General features: G+C 36.7%; 2 protein-coding genes across 2 annotated transcripts; one reads left to right on the top strand and one right to left on the bottom strand.

Moving 5' to 3' along the window:
* Nucleotides 1–4,611: 4,611 nt before the first annotated feature.
* Nucleotides 4,612–5,977, bottom strand: LOC129939849 (transcription factor Ouib-like). The gene is made up of 4 exons (XM_056048023.1): nt 5,756–5,977; nt 5,132–5,694; nt 4,924–5,058; nt 4,612–4,854 (listed from the first exon to the last, which is right to left on the bottom strand). Exons 1-4 carry the CDS (start codon nt 5,870–5,872, stop codon nt 4,629–4,631), a joined length of 1,041 nt encoding a protein of 346 aa, XP_055903998.1. The 5' UTR covers nt 5,873–5,977; the 3' UTR covers nt 4,612–4,628.
* A 2,038-nt stretch (nt 5,978–8,015) lies between these two features.
* LOC129942804 (transcription factor Ouib-like) lies at nt 8,016–16,824 on the top strand. The gene is made up of 6 exons (XM_056051879.1): nt 8,016–8,217; nt 8,310–8,477; nt 8,541–8,917; nt 9,001–9,135; nt 16,448–16,558; nt 16,640–16,824. Exons 1-6 carry the CDS (start codon nt 8,104–8,106, stop codon nt 16,755–16,757), a joined length of 1,023 nt encoding a protein of 340 aa, XP_055907854.1. The 5' UTR covers nt 8,016–8,103; the 3' UTR covers nt 16,758–16,824.
* Nucleotides 16,825–17,126: the final 302 nt, after the last annotated feature.

Below are 17,126 nucleotides of genomic sequence, written 5' to 3'. Positions count from 1 at the left end.
TGAGAAGCCGACATTGAATAGAATAGTTGAAAAATTATAAAGCAAATTAGATGGAGAATAAACCGATTAGAGAACATGTTGCAGGTTGTCATAAGGCACTTGATGCCGTCCCTGAACATTGCATTGAATTTGGAGTAATATTTAAACAATTCTTACTTTTAACGAAATTCCAAAAACAATTGCTAATTTTTTTTTAAATTTGATTCTGTGTGTGAGATCAAAGTAATTTTATATATAAACTTATTTAGTACATCAAATGTTTGTATAAGCGGTAAGTAAATATTTAGAAAAGTATTACTATTTTAAGACTGTCCGAACATTGTTTATTGAACCAGGCTGGTTTGGAACTTTTACGAATGATAACTTTAGAATGGTAAGATTGCTTCGCATAAATAGTTATCAAATATATGGTTCCAAATTTCATATAAGTAATTATCAATTGAGTTAAACTCACAGTTAGATAATTCTTTCATCAAAGGCTTAAAATATTCATAAGATTTAAATTTTAAACATGATGATGAATAGTGTTAGGAGGAATTGGACAAATATTTGTATTTATATCAGTGCGGAATTCTCTATGTCATTACCGAATTTATTTATTTAAATAAAGCAATATTCAGAAAACGAATGAATTAACGTTACTAAGATTAAAAGGCATTCGATTCTGTAGAACATGTTAAAATATGTCTTAAAGCAGCAAGGTATCCCACACAAAATTATTAGAATCTTATACATGAAGAGTACATCAAAAATAACAACTGAAGTTAAAGGTCCAACGTTTACTATAAGCAGAGGAGTAAGACAAGGAGATCCTCTTTCATCAGCACTTTTCTGTGCATTGTTGGAAGAACTATTTAGAGGCATAGACATTGAAAACCTTGGTTTGAACATAGACGGCGAAAAACTTTCTAATCTTCATTTTGCAGATGATATAGTTCTTTTTGCAGAAATTCCAAATGAACCCAAGAAATAATTACAAAATTATCAGAAGGTTGTAAGACAGCAGGGTTGGAAATGAGTCAAACTAAAACTAAACTCATGACTAACAGTGCAGAGACTCAAATAAACATAGGAAGTGATACATATTCTATTCGTACAAGAAATCTACTTGGTACAAAAATAAAAAGAAGAATTTCTAATAGTCGGAAGCAGGTATGGAACCTTAAGAACGTATTTGGATCAAAAATAAGTGAAACAGCAAGAAAAAATGTATTCGACATAGCTGCCCTTCCGATTTTAACGTATGGTTCACAAACCTGAAGCATGAACGTACAAAGTTTGAGGTTTATACTCTTCACATATTATGAATAAATATACAAGATAATAAATAAATAATAATAATATTAATAAGATAGTAATATTAATAAAATAATAATTACACAAATGGGCAGGTTTAGACAAAATAAGGGCCTCCATTTGCAGTCAACTGCATTCTTTGAACGTACATTTTGACCAAGGCAACTAGTTAGTTTTTCAAGTTTCATAAATTTTAAATTCAGAACCTTGCTTTACAAACCTCAACTGCAAGTTCATAGTACAAAAACTTATAAAAATATTATTGTCTACAAAACACTCCTCAAGCAAGCTAAAAGTAAGTCACGATTTGGATTTTGTATTATAAAGAAATATTACTTACTTCTTTTCCAAATTGACAAGGAAAAGTTTCACAGAAAGCATTAAATGAAGTTTTGCAGAAAATAGATAAAGAAATAAATAATAAAGTTCAGCTTTGTGTTCAATGAAAAAACATGACGAAATGCCTTTTGGACAAAAGTAGACTTGACTTGATATTTACGGGGATTTTTCTTGAATAACTTTCCAGCCAACTGTCCATTAAAGTTGCCTTAATTGGAAAGTAATTTTTTGGCAGCTGGCCAATCAGATACTAAAAACGTGCCTAACTTTCAAGTCCCTTATGTCGCCTGAACCTAAAATGCTATTATTAAGAATTTAATTTGTTAATTTTATTATGTAAACATAATACGTATATAATGATTGTATAATACTATGTCAACAGAGTGAATAAAGCTTTATATAATAATAATAATAATAACTAAGATTAATAGGTATGAGGCACAACTCACCAATAAATAGAATTCCATCTTCAGGAAAAGGATTCAAATAGCCTAGTACAATAAAGTTATGGTTACAGTTTGTAGCATTTAAAACAAATCGATTATTTCTATACCTTAATTGTATACATCCACATGACCACCTGGTGGTATATAATTCAATATAATTAAACCATCCATAATGGATTTATTTAAGGTGACACGTAGAGCTAATTGATCAACGTCGATTTGTGATGAGAGAGACGGTAGTTCAATTTCAAGACATGAAAACGATGAACGTAACGAAGAGCTTTTAAGACACCTTCTCCTCTTGTCATTTTATATTTAGCAAAAACTTAACGCTTATACGAACGCTTATTTATTTGGTTAATTCGAATCTTACTGCGAGCGAATCGTAATTAGGAAAGAGCGACAAGAAAGGAAAGGAGATGCTGATGCATATTGGTTCGAATATCTGAACATTGTAATGAGTGGCAAATATTAAGCCTGGTAAAGCATTGCACATTCGTGTAGTGCGACTAAGAAAAAGAATCTCTGTACTTTACAATACGTCCAAAGTTGGTGTTCAGTATAAACTGATGAGAATTTCTAGTAGTACAAGTAAATATATGGTTAAATTGTTTGAGGAGAGCAATGATCTTTCTTGTTTAACTAAAGCATAGGCCGATAAAGCCATTCTTTACTTGTTTCTTACCTCTGACCCTGGTAAGCACACTATAAGTTTTCTATCTCGTCTAAGCTCATCTGGCCATTGTGTTATATCTTCCAATTTCTCCTACTAAAACACTCCAGTTAAAGAAAGAGCTCTTAAGAGAACCGTTTGGCAACACGAGAAAGCCAACTGGGACGGTGTCAATAATTATTTCAGAATCTTTAACTGGTCAATATTCTTTTTCGAAAGTGAGTTTGATTCTCCTATTATCATGAACAGGGTTGAAAGCATCAGACCTTAGAGAAACGCATGGTTTGATTCAAGCTGAGGAAATTTGGAATAAGTTCAGGCTCGTTGTCAATGTTATTCCATTTCGCCGCCAATCCAACGCTACCAGTGAGTGTTCTGCCTGTCATTGAGCGCGTTAGTGATTTTATGGGGCCAGTCTATTTTTCACTTCCGTACTGAAGCAAGAGTCCTAAAAGATCTCAATATACATAAATTCGCTGTGAGGGGTGGTATCCCCGCTATTATTGTTCTAAAGAGGTGTTCCTCAACGATAGAAAAACCACTGTGTACGCTTTTTTATCTCTCCTACTACTTAGGCTACGGCTACAGCTAATCTCCAAAAAAGGCGAATCCTCCACACCCTCAAATTATTGACCGACTGCTCTTAGTTTTCTCTTTCCAAGGTCATGGAAACACTGATTTAAGAAGTAAGAAAAATCTCGAAGAACTAAAGCTTTTAATGACTGACAGAACGGTTTTCGCAATAATAGGTCCTCTAATGATCTCACAGTGGAGCAAATTTTTACATCATTGTGGAGAAAATAAAATTTGTTGGCTTCATATTTCAAAAGCATTTGATAGGGTTTTTCATTCGGATCTTTTATCAAAAATACGTGCTTTGGATTAGCTCGTATCCTTTCAGACTGTTCAATCGAAGTATTATTATATGTTTTCAAATCTGAAAACCACAAAATAAATGCTGGTTTGCCCCCTAGGAATTTTTTCTGTCTCCATCACTCTTTGCTCATTTTTATTTAAGACCCTGTGTTTGCAACTTCTAATCTAATACATTCTTAGCATATTAAATTTATTTTCAGACTCACTTCCCGCTTCTTTGGATGTGGAACTGCTACGGCAAAATAGTATAAGCTCATTAAATTCTGACTTGAATACCGCATGGGATTTCAAAAACTCAATCCTATCTTGTATCGTTAAAACGAGTTATATCCTTCTTGTCATTGTCCATGGATTGCACTTGCAACAATGAGACTGAACATCTCGATATTATCGGTATGTGTGTCACCAACTACCTCTTCTGGAACTATTACATATGCGATGACGCGTCTCCCCTTCTGATCTGGAAGTTATTTTAACGGCTTATGCTTAAGAGAAATAGCCAGATGCATTCCTCCCCTTGAATAGTTCAACGGTAATACTCGTGTTTTAAATGCTCATCAGTGTACCTTCGAGCTCAACTTCAATCACACTGTCAAGTACAGAGATTCGTTCTTTGCCTTTGCCATTGCAATATTCAGGAATTCAAAACCGACACCTCCTTTCAATTCCTTTCCTTGTGGTTAAACTGTGTCTTTGCAAATAAGGGTTGTAACATCCTCCTTAGTGGGCACTTATTATAAATAAGAATTATTTATAAGTACAGGAACAATACGAACTCTTGATCAAAAAACTAAATTTTGGATTGAAATTACATCAATTTGCATTGACTTCCATTAATAAATACATATCTTCCAAAATATAAATTCATGAAATAAATTATTTTTTACTTATGCCTGTTGTTGTTCCGTTGCTCTTGTCCAATTATAACTTTTTATCTCACCTTTTTCAAATTGCTCTTGGCCACGAAATAATTAAAAAAAAAACATTTTCTTCTTTTTTTATTCTAAACATTCAACTTTACTTCTTTCTTTTGCCATTTCTGCGTGCCTTATCGTTTGAAAATGTGCCTTCATTTGATGTGCCTCGGAGAAACCTTTGTCACAAATCAAACACCTAAACGGTTTTTCGCCCGTATGTACACGTTCGTGTTTTTTCAACGTCGCCGAATAGGAAAAGTGAGCTCCACATATTGTACAACCATACGGTCGTTCATTCGTATGAGTTCTAAAATATCAGAGATAAATTAACAAAATAAAAACTTTGTGTAAATTAATTTAAAAAAAAAAAACTCACCTTTCGTGGCGTGTGACTCCGCTTCGGTCGCGGAATTTGCGAGTGCAGTAGGAGCAAGCATATGGCTTTTCGCCGGTGTGCACTCGAATGTGTGCACGAAGCTCACACGTTTGCATAAATCGTTTCGAACAAATTCTATAGATAGACAAAATAATTCAATTAGGTTGGTCCAATTAAACAAAATCTAGTAAGACAAACTATAACTTACTCGCACTCGTATTTCTTATCATTTCTGTGTAGTTTCATATGATAGCCAAATGTTGCTTTGTTTTTGAATAAATTGCCGCATATATTGCACATTAGTGTAACCGGTGGCTTGGGTTTTCTGCACGCTCTGCCCTGGAAGGTTTTGATCAGGGGTTTGTTGTCGTTATCATCTTCATCTTCGTCCTCGTCCTTTTTGACTTCAATTGCTTTGTGTGTCTCTTCACCACACTGATCTTCTACAATTGATTCGTAGTTGTTGTCCTGATGGTCTACTTCATCAAGGTCATCTTCGAGTTGATGTTCATCCTGGACCTCGTCGGGATTGTAATTATCTTCTTCTTGCTGTGAAAATTCAATTCCGTACTCTAATTTGGGTTCAGTGGAACTGGAGACATCCTTTTCGACAAACAGATTTGTTTTGTTTTCAACCACTTCTATTGCATTTAGTGGGTCACTTAAGTACTCTTGAGACCGTTGGCACAGAACTCGAAAACCATAGGCTACATTTAGAATGTCGGAACACTTTTTACAAATTTTTGATGGCAGATTGGAAATGTTTGGGATCTGTAAACAAACGTTTTTGTTTTCTGGAATTTGTTTATTAATAATTTTGTATGTGATTTACCTCCACTCCACAACAGAGTTCAAGCTTATAGAGGGTTTTTGAATCTTCGAATAACTCTATCATAGCGTCGGCAGATTCTAGGCATATTCTACATTGATTGTTTAATTCAATATCCATTATAAAAACTTATTCTAATGGAATTATTTTAATTTGATTATGAAGATCACAAATAATTTCTTATTTTTATTTTTAATAAATGTTTTCTATCTTGTTCTTCTTGACAAAAACATTTTTGACAGCCGTGGCTTTCACAAATTAGAGTCTCCAACTCTGTTTTTTTTAAGGTGCGTTCAGACGTATGAAACATTAAGAAAACATTTCTGAAATGTTTCTAATAGCAGTTTCATACCAAACCCAAAACCGGGTTTTTAGCCAAAAAGTTTTTGAAAACCCGAAAATCGTTCACATTGAAAATTTACACGTTTTTATTTGACATTTAAATTTGTTTAACACTGGCTGACAAATTTTGTATTGATTGTGAAGATAAAATTCTAACCAATTCCAATTGATTTTAACGTAACACTAGCTAGTCTCGAAAAGAGTTTCAACAGATGTTCTGGGGACGGGACGGGAATGGCTGAAGCTATCCTCTTTGTTTACTTCAACCGGTCCGAACAATTCAATAAGGAGAAGGAAGAGAAACAAAATGTTACAATAAAAATTCATTTTATTTAAACAACTTTTTTTTCTTTCACAATAAATTCAATCCAAAATACTGAGCTTATGACTATTGCTTCTGCTGGCCAAATGTCCCTTCAGAGTCGCCATATATTGTGGCCGTCCGAGAAACTTATATGCGGGGTTGAGAAGATTCTGAACGATTTCGTGTTAATTCCTAGTTGCAGATTCGTACCAAAATCACACTCATCCAGAGCGATCACTGAAGCTGTTATGATGGGCTGCAATTACTCCATGACTATCTCTTTGGTTTCTTCCTTTGAGGATTTGCCTGGCTTGTCCAAATGACTTAGGATCTTCTTGATGTTGGCATCGGTGTCCGTCAAGGAGTGATAGCCCACTGTTGTGGTTTTATTTACTGGAACAACATTGCTCCCACCAGAGATTTTCTTCCATACTTATTCTCCACCACAAATGAACTTATCGCCTTTCTCATATCTTCCAAACACTTGTAATTAAACAGAGTTACCGGAAAGTCTTTCTCTAGGTAGTAAGCGAAAGCGTCGAACTAAAACGTCATTACGAACTATGAGCAAGTCTACCTCGTCCTTTGGGTTGTCACGCCAGGAGCCAAAGTGGATTCCGGTTCCTTTCTTAAAAAATAGCGTTTGAAACTCTGGAGGATAAAGAAAGATCCTCCAGTGTCGCAAATATTCACCGAGGCTTTTGTTCTCAACGTTTCTTTTGTTGCCAAGCAGCTACCCCCAAGTTTCCTATTTTTTGTTTCTTTTTCTTTCCACATTCTGTAAATAAAAAACAAAAAGCAATAATTTTTATACTGTAAGGAAATTGTAGAAGTAATATTACTTTTTGTGTTTCAGCTATTTGAAAATCCAAATGATATCGTCAGAGCAAAATTCATTTTCCCCCACACGGTCGATTTTTGATTGACTCGGGCCCATTTGGCTCCTTATCTCCATCCTGTATGGATGTATGGATAGCTATCGTGTATGGCCAGCTGAAGATTTCTCAGCCATCTCTGTCAATCAGCAGGCAAATAAAAAAAAATACAATTTATAACAGTTCGTAGAGAACCAGGATCTAGTGACTTACCAATCGCACCTATTCCTGTTTACGAGTAATTTCGAGGATGGATGGACCTACAGTTTATATGCCAAATCCTAAACTTAAGGTTCTTGGCCATTTCCAGCCTCGTCAATGGTCAAAATGGTGGCAAGAAATGATAACAGTGCATGACCAATTTTCGAAGAGAATCATCTTCAGAGGCATATTTTCACCATAGTGCATTTTCAATAAGCAGAAATCGAAAAACCAATGCATCCACAAAGGGTTTATGGGGTGGCGGCATTATCAGGCCGTATTTTTTTTTAAATAAAAAGAAATAACAATTATTTCCTAAATAATTACTGTTTTATTTAAAATCAACATCGGCTCTTAAAATCTATCACCCTTTTTAAAAGGTTGCTTTAATGTCTTATCGAAAAATCATAATGCATTTAAGTTTTCTAGTAGATGATAACTCGAAATTCACAGCGAAAAGTTGAAACTAACAGGTCCATCCGAAGCGAATTGTTTTGCCTCAGTACCATCCCTGTCCAATGCATAAAGTGACATTTTTCTTTTTAGCTTCTGGGAGAGATTTTTAATTTTTGTTTACAAATTTCAATAAATAAATTGTTTATTTATTTTTTTTAAATAAATCAATTTAAATGGCAGACCCCAAATTACTACCATGTAGAATTTGTAATTTATACTTTGCCCCTTCTAAGTTATTAGATATAAGTGCAATTGAACAACAAATAAGGCTTCTAATTGGCATTGATGTGAGTTAAAAGTGCTCATTATATATTTATTTTTTGTTTTTTAAATAACAAAAATATCCTAATTCAACAATTATTCGTATCTATTTTAAAAGCTAATAAAAGGAGCTGATATACCAACGTCTATTTGTAACCAATGTAATGTAGACTTTGAAACTGCCCGAGATTTTAGACGAAGGTGCATTGAATCAAATGAGTATTATGAAACAAAATGTGACAACGATCTTCTGAGATGTGATGTGATTCCTAAGATAGAACACATCGTAAGTATATGTAAATTAAAAAAGAAATCGCAATGTCTAAACAATCTATTGTATTTCATTTAGCCACTTTCACCAGCGCCAGTATCAGACAGTTCACTTTTCAAAGAATACGAAGAAGACGATGACCATCAACAGCACGACGATTCTGGAAATGATCATGACCCAGATTATACTTTGCAACAGGATAACGATGAGGATAATGAGGAAAACAATGAAGATGAGGATATATCAAGCAAAAGTTCGACGAAGCACAAAAAATCTGAAAACAAGTCGGTTAAGCGTGTTAAGAAAAAACAATCAAAACCAAGAGACTTGATGAATCGCAAACAGAAAGAACATCATGCTCTTGTTTGTGATATTTGTGGCAATGTATTCAAGGCTAGACACATCTTTGCGTTGCACAAACGAAGACATAGCAATGATAAACCTTATGTCTGCGAGTGGGTATTTTTTGTTCTTTTTCTTAATAATGACAATAAGTCGTCTTGTGGAACCGACTAAAATATGAGCCTTTTCTTTTCAGATTGTGTCCGAGTAAATTCTTTACAAATTCTGAGTTGAAACGTCACATGAGAAGGCATACTGGCGAAAAACCATACGAGTGCCAATATTGTCATAGGAAGTTTTCTGATTATGGAACTCATGTTAAACACGAAAGGTATTCTTTTTTTCAATGTATCCACAATCTTCTTTATAATTTATAGTTCTCAAAAAAGCTTGCAAAAAACGCAGTCAATGCATACAATAAAACTAAATACGAGATGAGAATCTTTCTACTGGTTATGTTGATGGGCTGTCAATTGATGACCAATTATTGGTGCCATTATTCTTTTCCCACCATGGTCTCTTGACTTGTTTCTTACCTCTGACCCTGGTAAGTACACTATTAGTGTCCTATCTCCTCTAGGCACATCTGACCATTGTGTCATATCAGCAAATTTCTCGTGTAAAAACTCTCCAGTTAAAGAAAGAGCTCCTAAGAGAACCGTTTGGCAATACGAGAAAGCCAACTGGGACGGTCTCAATAATTACTTTAGGATCTATAACTGGTCACTATGCTTCCTCGATAGTGACGTTGACGCCAGCGCTGATATGATCACAAGTTTGATTCTCCTAGGAATGAGAACTTTTATCCCGAATAGGGTTAAAAGCATCAGACCAAAGGAAAACGCATGGTTCGATGCGAGCTGTAAAGAGGTTATTAGGGTTAAGAAGGTAAGTTTCCGTTGTTTTAAAGCCAATCCAACTGAGGAAAACCGGAATAAGTTCAAGCAAGCCAGGAAGGCCTGCAACGCCCATATTCGACGGACCAAATTTTTACATGACCAAAAATTACGGAAAAAAATACTGCAATGTTCCAAAGGCAGTAAAAATTTTTGGTCATTTGTAAAAAATATGAGGAATTCTTCCTCTTCCTCGGTCCCTACGCTCGTTGTGAATGACACTCCATTTGTTAGCTCCTTAGAGAAAGCAAATCTCTTTGCTAGGCAGTTCGCCGCCAATTCAACTCTGCCAGTGAGTGTTATGACTCCGCCTGTACTTGAGCGAGTTAATGATTTTATGGGGCAAATCTTTTTTCGCACTCGTACCGTAGCGAGGGTCCTAAAAGATCTTAACATACACAAATCTGCTGGTCCGGATGGTATCCCCGCTATTGTTCTGAAGAGGTGTTCTTCATCGCTGGCAAAACCACTGCGTAAGTTTTTTCATCTGTCCTACTCCTCAGGTCTCGTTCCGAGCGGATGGAAAACCGCATTTGTCCAGCCTATTCCCAAAAAAGGCGAATCTTCCTCACCGTCTAATTATCGACCGATTGCACTTACGTCCCTTCTTTCCAAGGTCATGGAAACGCTGATTAATTATCAGCTCAAGAAATATCTTGAAGAACGGAAGCTTCTTAATGACCGACAGTATGGCTTTCGTAGCAATAGGTCCACTGGTGATCTCATGGTTCATCTCACCGAACAGTGGAACAAATCTTTACATAGCTTTGGAGAAAGTAAGATTATTGCACTTGATATTTCAAAAGCATTTGATAGGGTTTGGCATCAGGCTCTCTTATTGAAAATGCGTGCTTTCGGTTGGCATGAATCCCTCCTTCATTGGATTAGTAATTACCTTTCGAATCGTTCAATACAAGTTGTATTGGATGGATTCAAGTCTGAAAACCACAAAATAAATGCTGGTGTGCCCCAGGGCTCTGTTCTATCTCCAACACTCTTTCTCATTTTTATTAATGATCTCCTGTCTGCAACATCTAATCCAATACATTGTTTCGCTTTTCATATTCGTTTTCAGATTCACACCCCTCTTCTTCGGATGTGGAACTGCAAACGACAAAATATGATAATCTCATTAAATTCCGACCTAAACAGCATTGTACAATGGGGAATAAAAAACCGCGTGGAATTTAATGCTACGAAAACGCAATGCTGTCTTGTATCGTTAAAGCGAAATATACCCCCGCTGCCATTATCCATAAATGGCACTTGCATCGAGGAAACTGAACATCTGGATATTCTTGGTATGTGTATCACCAACCACCTTTTGTGGAACGATCACATACGCGATGTCGCCAAAAATGCCGCAAGATGTTTGGGTTTTCTAAGGCGATGCAAGAAGTTTTTCTCCCCCTCTGATCTGGCTGTTATTTACAAGTCTTATATACGTCCAAAGCTTGAGTATAACTCCCATATCTGGGCTGGTGCTCCTGCAACTTACTTTAGCCTCTTGGATAGTATTGAACGTAGAGCATTTAGATTGATTGGTGATATTACCATCATAAGATCATTTACGTCACTTGAACATCGTCGAAATGTTTCTTGTCTCACCCTGTTTTACCGTTATTTTAATGGTTTATGCTCTAGAGAAATAGCCAGCTGCATTCCTCCCCTTAAACAGTTCAACCGTAATACTCGCGCTTCTAGGAATGCTCATCAATATACCCTCGAGCCCATCTTCGGTCGTACTGTTAAGTATAGAGATTCGTTCTTTAGCCGTACTATGCGAATGTGAAATGCCTTACCACACTCTGTCTTTCCCAGCTATTGCAATATTCAGGAATTCAAAACCAATGTACACCGACATCTCCTTTCAACCCCTCTCTCCCTTTCCTAGTGCTCACACTGTGTCTACATAATAAGGGTAATATATCCCCTTGAGTGTGCGCTTATTATAAAAAAAAAAAAAAAAAAATTGCAGCTCTAGAGACATTGCTCTCGCTTGCTTCTGTCGATATATTCGTGATGGAACTGGCGGTCTACGTTACGTCTCATACAATACAATAACTGGAAAAGGGCTCCTTTTGGTCACAGAAACATACAAATCAATATTACCATAGAAATGGGCTCAAACTCAAAAAGGCTATTTAAAGCCGTACATAGATTTTAAACCAGTACCACAAACAGAAATTCTCAGAAGGAAGGACTGAATGGAAAACAGGTTTATTAAAAATAAATTACATATCTGTCTACGAATGCTTCCAAAACGGTGGAGGGTGTAGTTTCTGGCATCTTTACATATAATCCTCCCCTAGAAAGATCAGTAATACTTCCAGATTAGTGCAGTGTCTTTCAAGCCGAAGTAATGGCGGTTTTTAAAAGCCGCCAATGATCTTTCTTGACACAATTTGTATGACAAAAACATAGACATATTTATCGACAGCTTAGTAGCAATCAAGGCTAATTTAACAAAGTTAGACCTTGTACAACAATGCCGTAGGGAGCTTCGTTCACTCAGGAAAGCCAACACGTTTATCCTCTCAGTCCGATCCATATGGTATCAATTAGCTAAAGACTAAAGAACGAATCCACCAAAGTTTCATTGAAGGAATTTATGGCATTCTAACGGGTCAAACTCTTCAACCGAGCCAAAGCCGCAAGACTATTCTCTCACTGCGACGCTTACAAAGAATCCCTAAGAATTTACAAGAAGGCACTAAGGAAATCTGAGCGATCTTCTTGGCGATCCTTCTGTGGCACGATAGAAAGAACTTCCGAAGCCTCTAGGTTTCGGAAAATTCTTTCAACGAATCCAGCAATGCCAAGCTGCTTGAAAAATGCAGACGGCTCCTGGACAAATTCAAGTAATGAATCGCTGAACTTACTATTGGATACTTATTTTCCTGGTAGTTCTCTTACCGAAACTTGCAACAGTTATAAACGTTCAAGTCCTAATACAACATATCCAATAGGTCTGATCTCAAGGGACAAGCTACAATGGGCTCTCAACAGCTTCAAACCATTTAAAGCCGAGCTACAAAAGAATTCTGACATAATTGCACCAATCCTTGAGGCAGTTTTTACAAGCTGTCTTCACCTGGTCCATGTTCCCCCGGCATGGAGAGAAGTTAAAGTTGTTTTTATACCCAAAGTAGGTATATGCTCGCAATTCAATCCTTAAGATCTACGACCTATAAGTCTATCATCATTCCTTCTTAAGATAAAAGACTTCTGTATTCGTCTCAACATGACTATTGTAAAGGCAAATCGGTGGAAACAGCGTTACACACTTTAGTACGCACCATCGAATATTCCCTTCATCATAAAGAGTTCACTATGGTTGCTTTCCTTGACATCGAAAGTGCCTTTAACAACGTGGACACATCTGCAATCACATCTGCACCAACATCTCTAAATGTAAAGAGTTCGGTTCCAAAGTTGATTCATTTGATGCTGACTAGCAGAATAATCATCTCAAAACTAGGCAACTCTTCTGGCAGACGATTCGTTAGTAGAAGGACACCACAAGGTGGTGTTCTATCCCCTTTCCTCTGGAACCTAGTGGCGAATGAAATCCTAACTAGTCTGGAGGCGGAGGGTTTTAGAGTGATAGCCTATGCAGACGACGACGTTGCTATAGCAGTTTCAGGAAAGCATCTTAACATCCTAAAAGAACTCTTACAAAATGCCTTAGACAGACTAATTCTTTGGGCTGATCGGTGTGGACTGGGTGTTAACCCACACGAAACCGATTTAGTCTTATTTTCGAGGAGGTACAAAATTCCATTTGTCAACCCTCCCTATATTAAAGGAATCCAATTAAAATTCTCAGACGGGGCTAAATACCTGGGTCTTGTCGAAGATAAAAAAACTAAATTGGAAACGCAACGTACAGGAAAGAGTCAAAAAAGCTAATGTAACTCTCTTTTATTGCAAAAAAGCTGTCGGTAATAAATGGAGCCTACAATCCAGAATCACGCATTGGCTATACACATCGGTAATTAGACCGATTTTAATGTACGGTGTGGCAGTAAAGTGGACTGCTTTAGAGAGAGGAATAAACCGGGATAAAATAAATAAAGTCCAACGTTAAGCTTGCTTATGTATAAGCATATTGCTTCTCACGACCCCATCTGCGGCACTGGACACCTTACTCTACCTAACACCTCTTGACATTTTTAGCAAACAAACAAACAGCAAACAGCTGCTCTGCTATTCGCCTCAAAGCTGCATCGCGGTGGACTAACAACAACACTCCGAAATTTGTAGGAATTTAGAATCAAATCCAAAACACGCAGACGACACCATCCCCTAACTACAATTCGACAGAAATTTCCAGATTTCTATAGCTCCCAGATCTTTTTGGAAGGATAGGACATTCTTGGAGGATGATTCAATTCATTTTTACACAGATGGGGTTGGTGGAGGTGTGTACTCTGAACGAATGAAATCAAGTCTCTCATTCCGCCCTCCCAATCATTGTAGCGTGTTCCAGGCGGAACTTTTAGCGATAAAAGAATTCTTGTCCTGACTTAAAGAAACAGTGATATCAACATCTGATATCCGTATTTTCTCAGATAGTCAGGCCGCTAACATATCTCTGGATTTTGTCTCTACAAGCTCCATAACAGTCCATAACTGTCGATCATCTCTAATGGAGATGGAACAACAGTTTAATATTCACCTATGCTGGGTGCCGGGCCATAGAGACATTCCAGGTAACTGTAAGGTAGATGAACTCGGCAGGAACGGTTAGTGCAGCCCATCCTACCACGTTTGACACGTACTGGCATACCAATCGTTATTTGTAAATTGTTGCTAATGCAGGACGCTGTGAGGAGGGCAGGCACTAGGTGGAACAACATCACCACGTGTCAGGTCACAAAAAACATCTGGCCAACAGTGGATTTAAAATGTTGAAGGTGCGTGCTATCTCTAAGCAGATCGCATATAAGCTTGATAATAAGTGTCATAACCGGACACTGTCTAATAGGAAAGCCACTCGACTAGACGTATTCTCAAATGCCTTTTGGAGAAGCTGTATGGACGAAGGAGAGGAGGAAACAGTTCTTCATCTTCTCTGTACATATCCTGCTCTAGTTCAAAAACGCAAGAATTACCTAGGAGAATTCTTCTTTAACGATCTAAATCATATCAGCCTCTCACGTTTCGTAAAGGACTCAAACTGGTTCCATTGAGCTTAGGAGGAAGCCTCAAGATTTATGTGGTATCACAATTGGCCATTAAACTGGCCTAGTGTGTCCGTTTCCATCTTGGGCAGCCACTTTAACCTAACCAACCTAACCTAACGGGTGACAACTCATTGGGTACCCTGAACAAAACAGGATGGGTATAGGCTCATCGGATTTATTTAGAGGATGTAATGACGGCGACACTGAGAAGATACCTTTCACTTTCTATGAGAAATTCTTAAATTTTACCAGAAATCACGATGGTTCAGGGAGATGTTTTCTCAAACTGTACAGATGCATCACCCCATACAAATTTCCTAACCTAGCCATTGTTGACACTATCGCCACACATGGATCAATGTAGATCAATTGTAAAAGCCTGAAAGTGTGTGATTAAACTTATGATGTTAATAAATTCTCTTGTTCTATCCATTTAGATCCGGGTCCCTCTACTGCGCTGTTGTGGGCATGGATTCGAACACTTTTTGTGCCGAAACATTGGTTTCTATACGCTCTACATCACCCAACCATCTCAGTCATTGAATTTCTCTCCTTCTCGCTAAGTCAACGTCGCTGTACAGCTCGTTGTACCATCTTGTCCTACACTCACCTTCTATATATACGGGACAGTTGATCAGAGCAGAGCTTTCCTCTAGAAACGATCCAAGGTGCTTTCATCCACATTTTAAATTTGTACGTGGATAAAGAGGGTCTTTTATAGCTACACTTTGGTAGAGGGCCTTACTACTCAATAGAGGACTAGGTAGACAAAGTCGATGTTGGCATTTTGACCGAGAGGTCGGTGTTTTAGTCCCTTTCAGCATTTAGTTCGTTTTGCCTCATGACCCGCTGAACACATTTAAGATGCTTCTTACTTTATACTCACCAAAGTCCCATTCACATCGAGCTGAGTTCTTCCAATAATGTCAATGTTCTTATCACCACATGTGAGTAATTGGACGTACTTTTGACAGATAGTGCCTCTAGTGTTAACGTTAAAGAAATTACAGGACAGCGCATCACCTTTTCTAATGGCTTGTTTTGACATCGAAAGCTTTAGTTAAGTTGTTTCCAACCTTTATGGAGCAGCCTTGAAACCGAAGAAGAGATGGTGGGTGTCGATTTTTTGTTCTTGGGTTTTTTCCAGGACATGCCGTAATGTGAATATTTGATTGACCGTCCACATTTCCGGTCTAAAACCACGTTGATAAGGACCTATTAGGTTGTTGACGATGTGCTTTAGACGTTCACATATTACGGCATAGAAGATTTTGTGAGCGCTGTTAAAAAGACTGATTTCTCTTTAGTTAATGCAATTTAAAGGGTCTCCTTTTTTCTGTATCAAACAAATAATACTGAGGTTCATAGAGCATTCTTTCTTTCGGTTATATTTAACATGAAAACGTGGTGCTGGTTCATCAGAAAGTCGTAAAATAATATTGTAGGGATTCAGAAAAAAAATCACTAGTTCGTGTTGTTTGCAATTTTTTTGGCTAACCGTTATACGATGGTTTATCATTCCTTCCTGGTAATTTCATCCAAATTTTTTATTTCACAGAACCCACACCAATGACCGTCCGTTTTCTTGTCAACATTGCGGCAAAGCTTTTTCATGTGGTTTCGTTTTAAAAAATCACATGTTAACTCATACAGGCGAACGTAATTACAAGTAAGTTATTAATAAAATGACAACAAAAATTAATTATTGTTATTATTGTTTAAAAATGTTATTTGAATATTTTTTTTTCAGATGTACGGTATGCAATAAATCGTTTGGTCGTCAACATAACCTAACAACTCACGAAAAATCAATTTACCATCAAAATAATCTTCTTAAAAAAGAAAATTGCGATAAGTTAGATTCATAATTTTATAAGTATAGTTTAGTGTAATCATGTAAAGTTTTAATTTTAAAAATAAATAAATAAATTTAAATAAAGCTAAGTTATTTTTGAGCCGCAACGAGTGAAGAATTGAAAAATTTAGGTTTTAATAAGTCTCATTGAAAATTTGTCTAATATTGTGTCTGTTGCAGGTTGCAAAATCGAAGAACAAAAAAAAAGTCCGAAGTCGAGTTTTACGTACGAAAATTTGATTTGCCAGTCGTCGTTGTCAAAGGTGATAACCTGTGGTTGTATTTGATGGGTTGTAAATAAATAGACCAAATTTAAACAGATTGGAGAAAAAATGAAGTAAAAATTTCGCTGAGATAATAATCTATATTTCCAAGTGTCGTG

Source organism: Eupeodes corollae, chromosome 1, assembly GCF_945859685.1.
Source record: "Eupeodes corollae chromosome 1, idEupCoro1.1, whole genome shotgun sequence".
Classification (NCBI taxonomy): Eukaryota; Metazoa; Arthropoda; class Insecta; order Diptera; family Syrphidae; genus Eupeodes; species Eupeodes corollae.
This window is presented reverse-complemented; position numbering and strand designations above follow the sequence as displayed.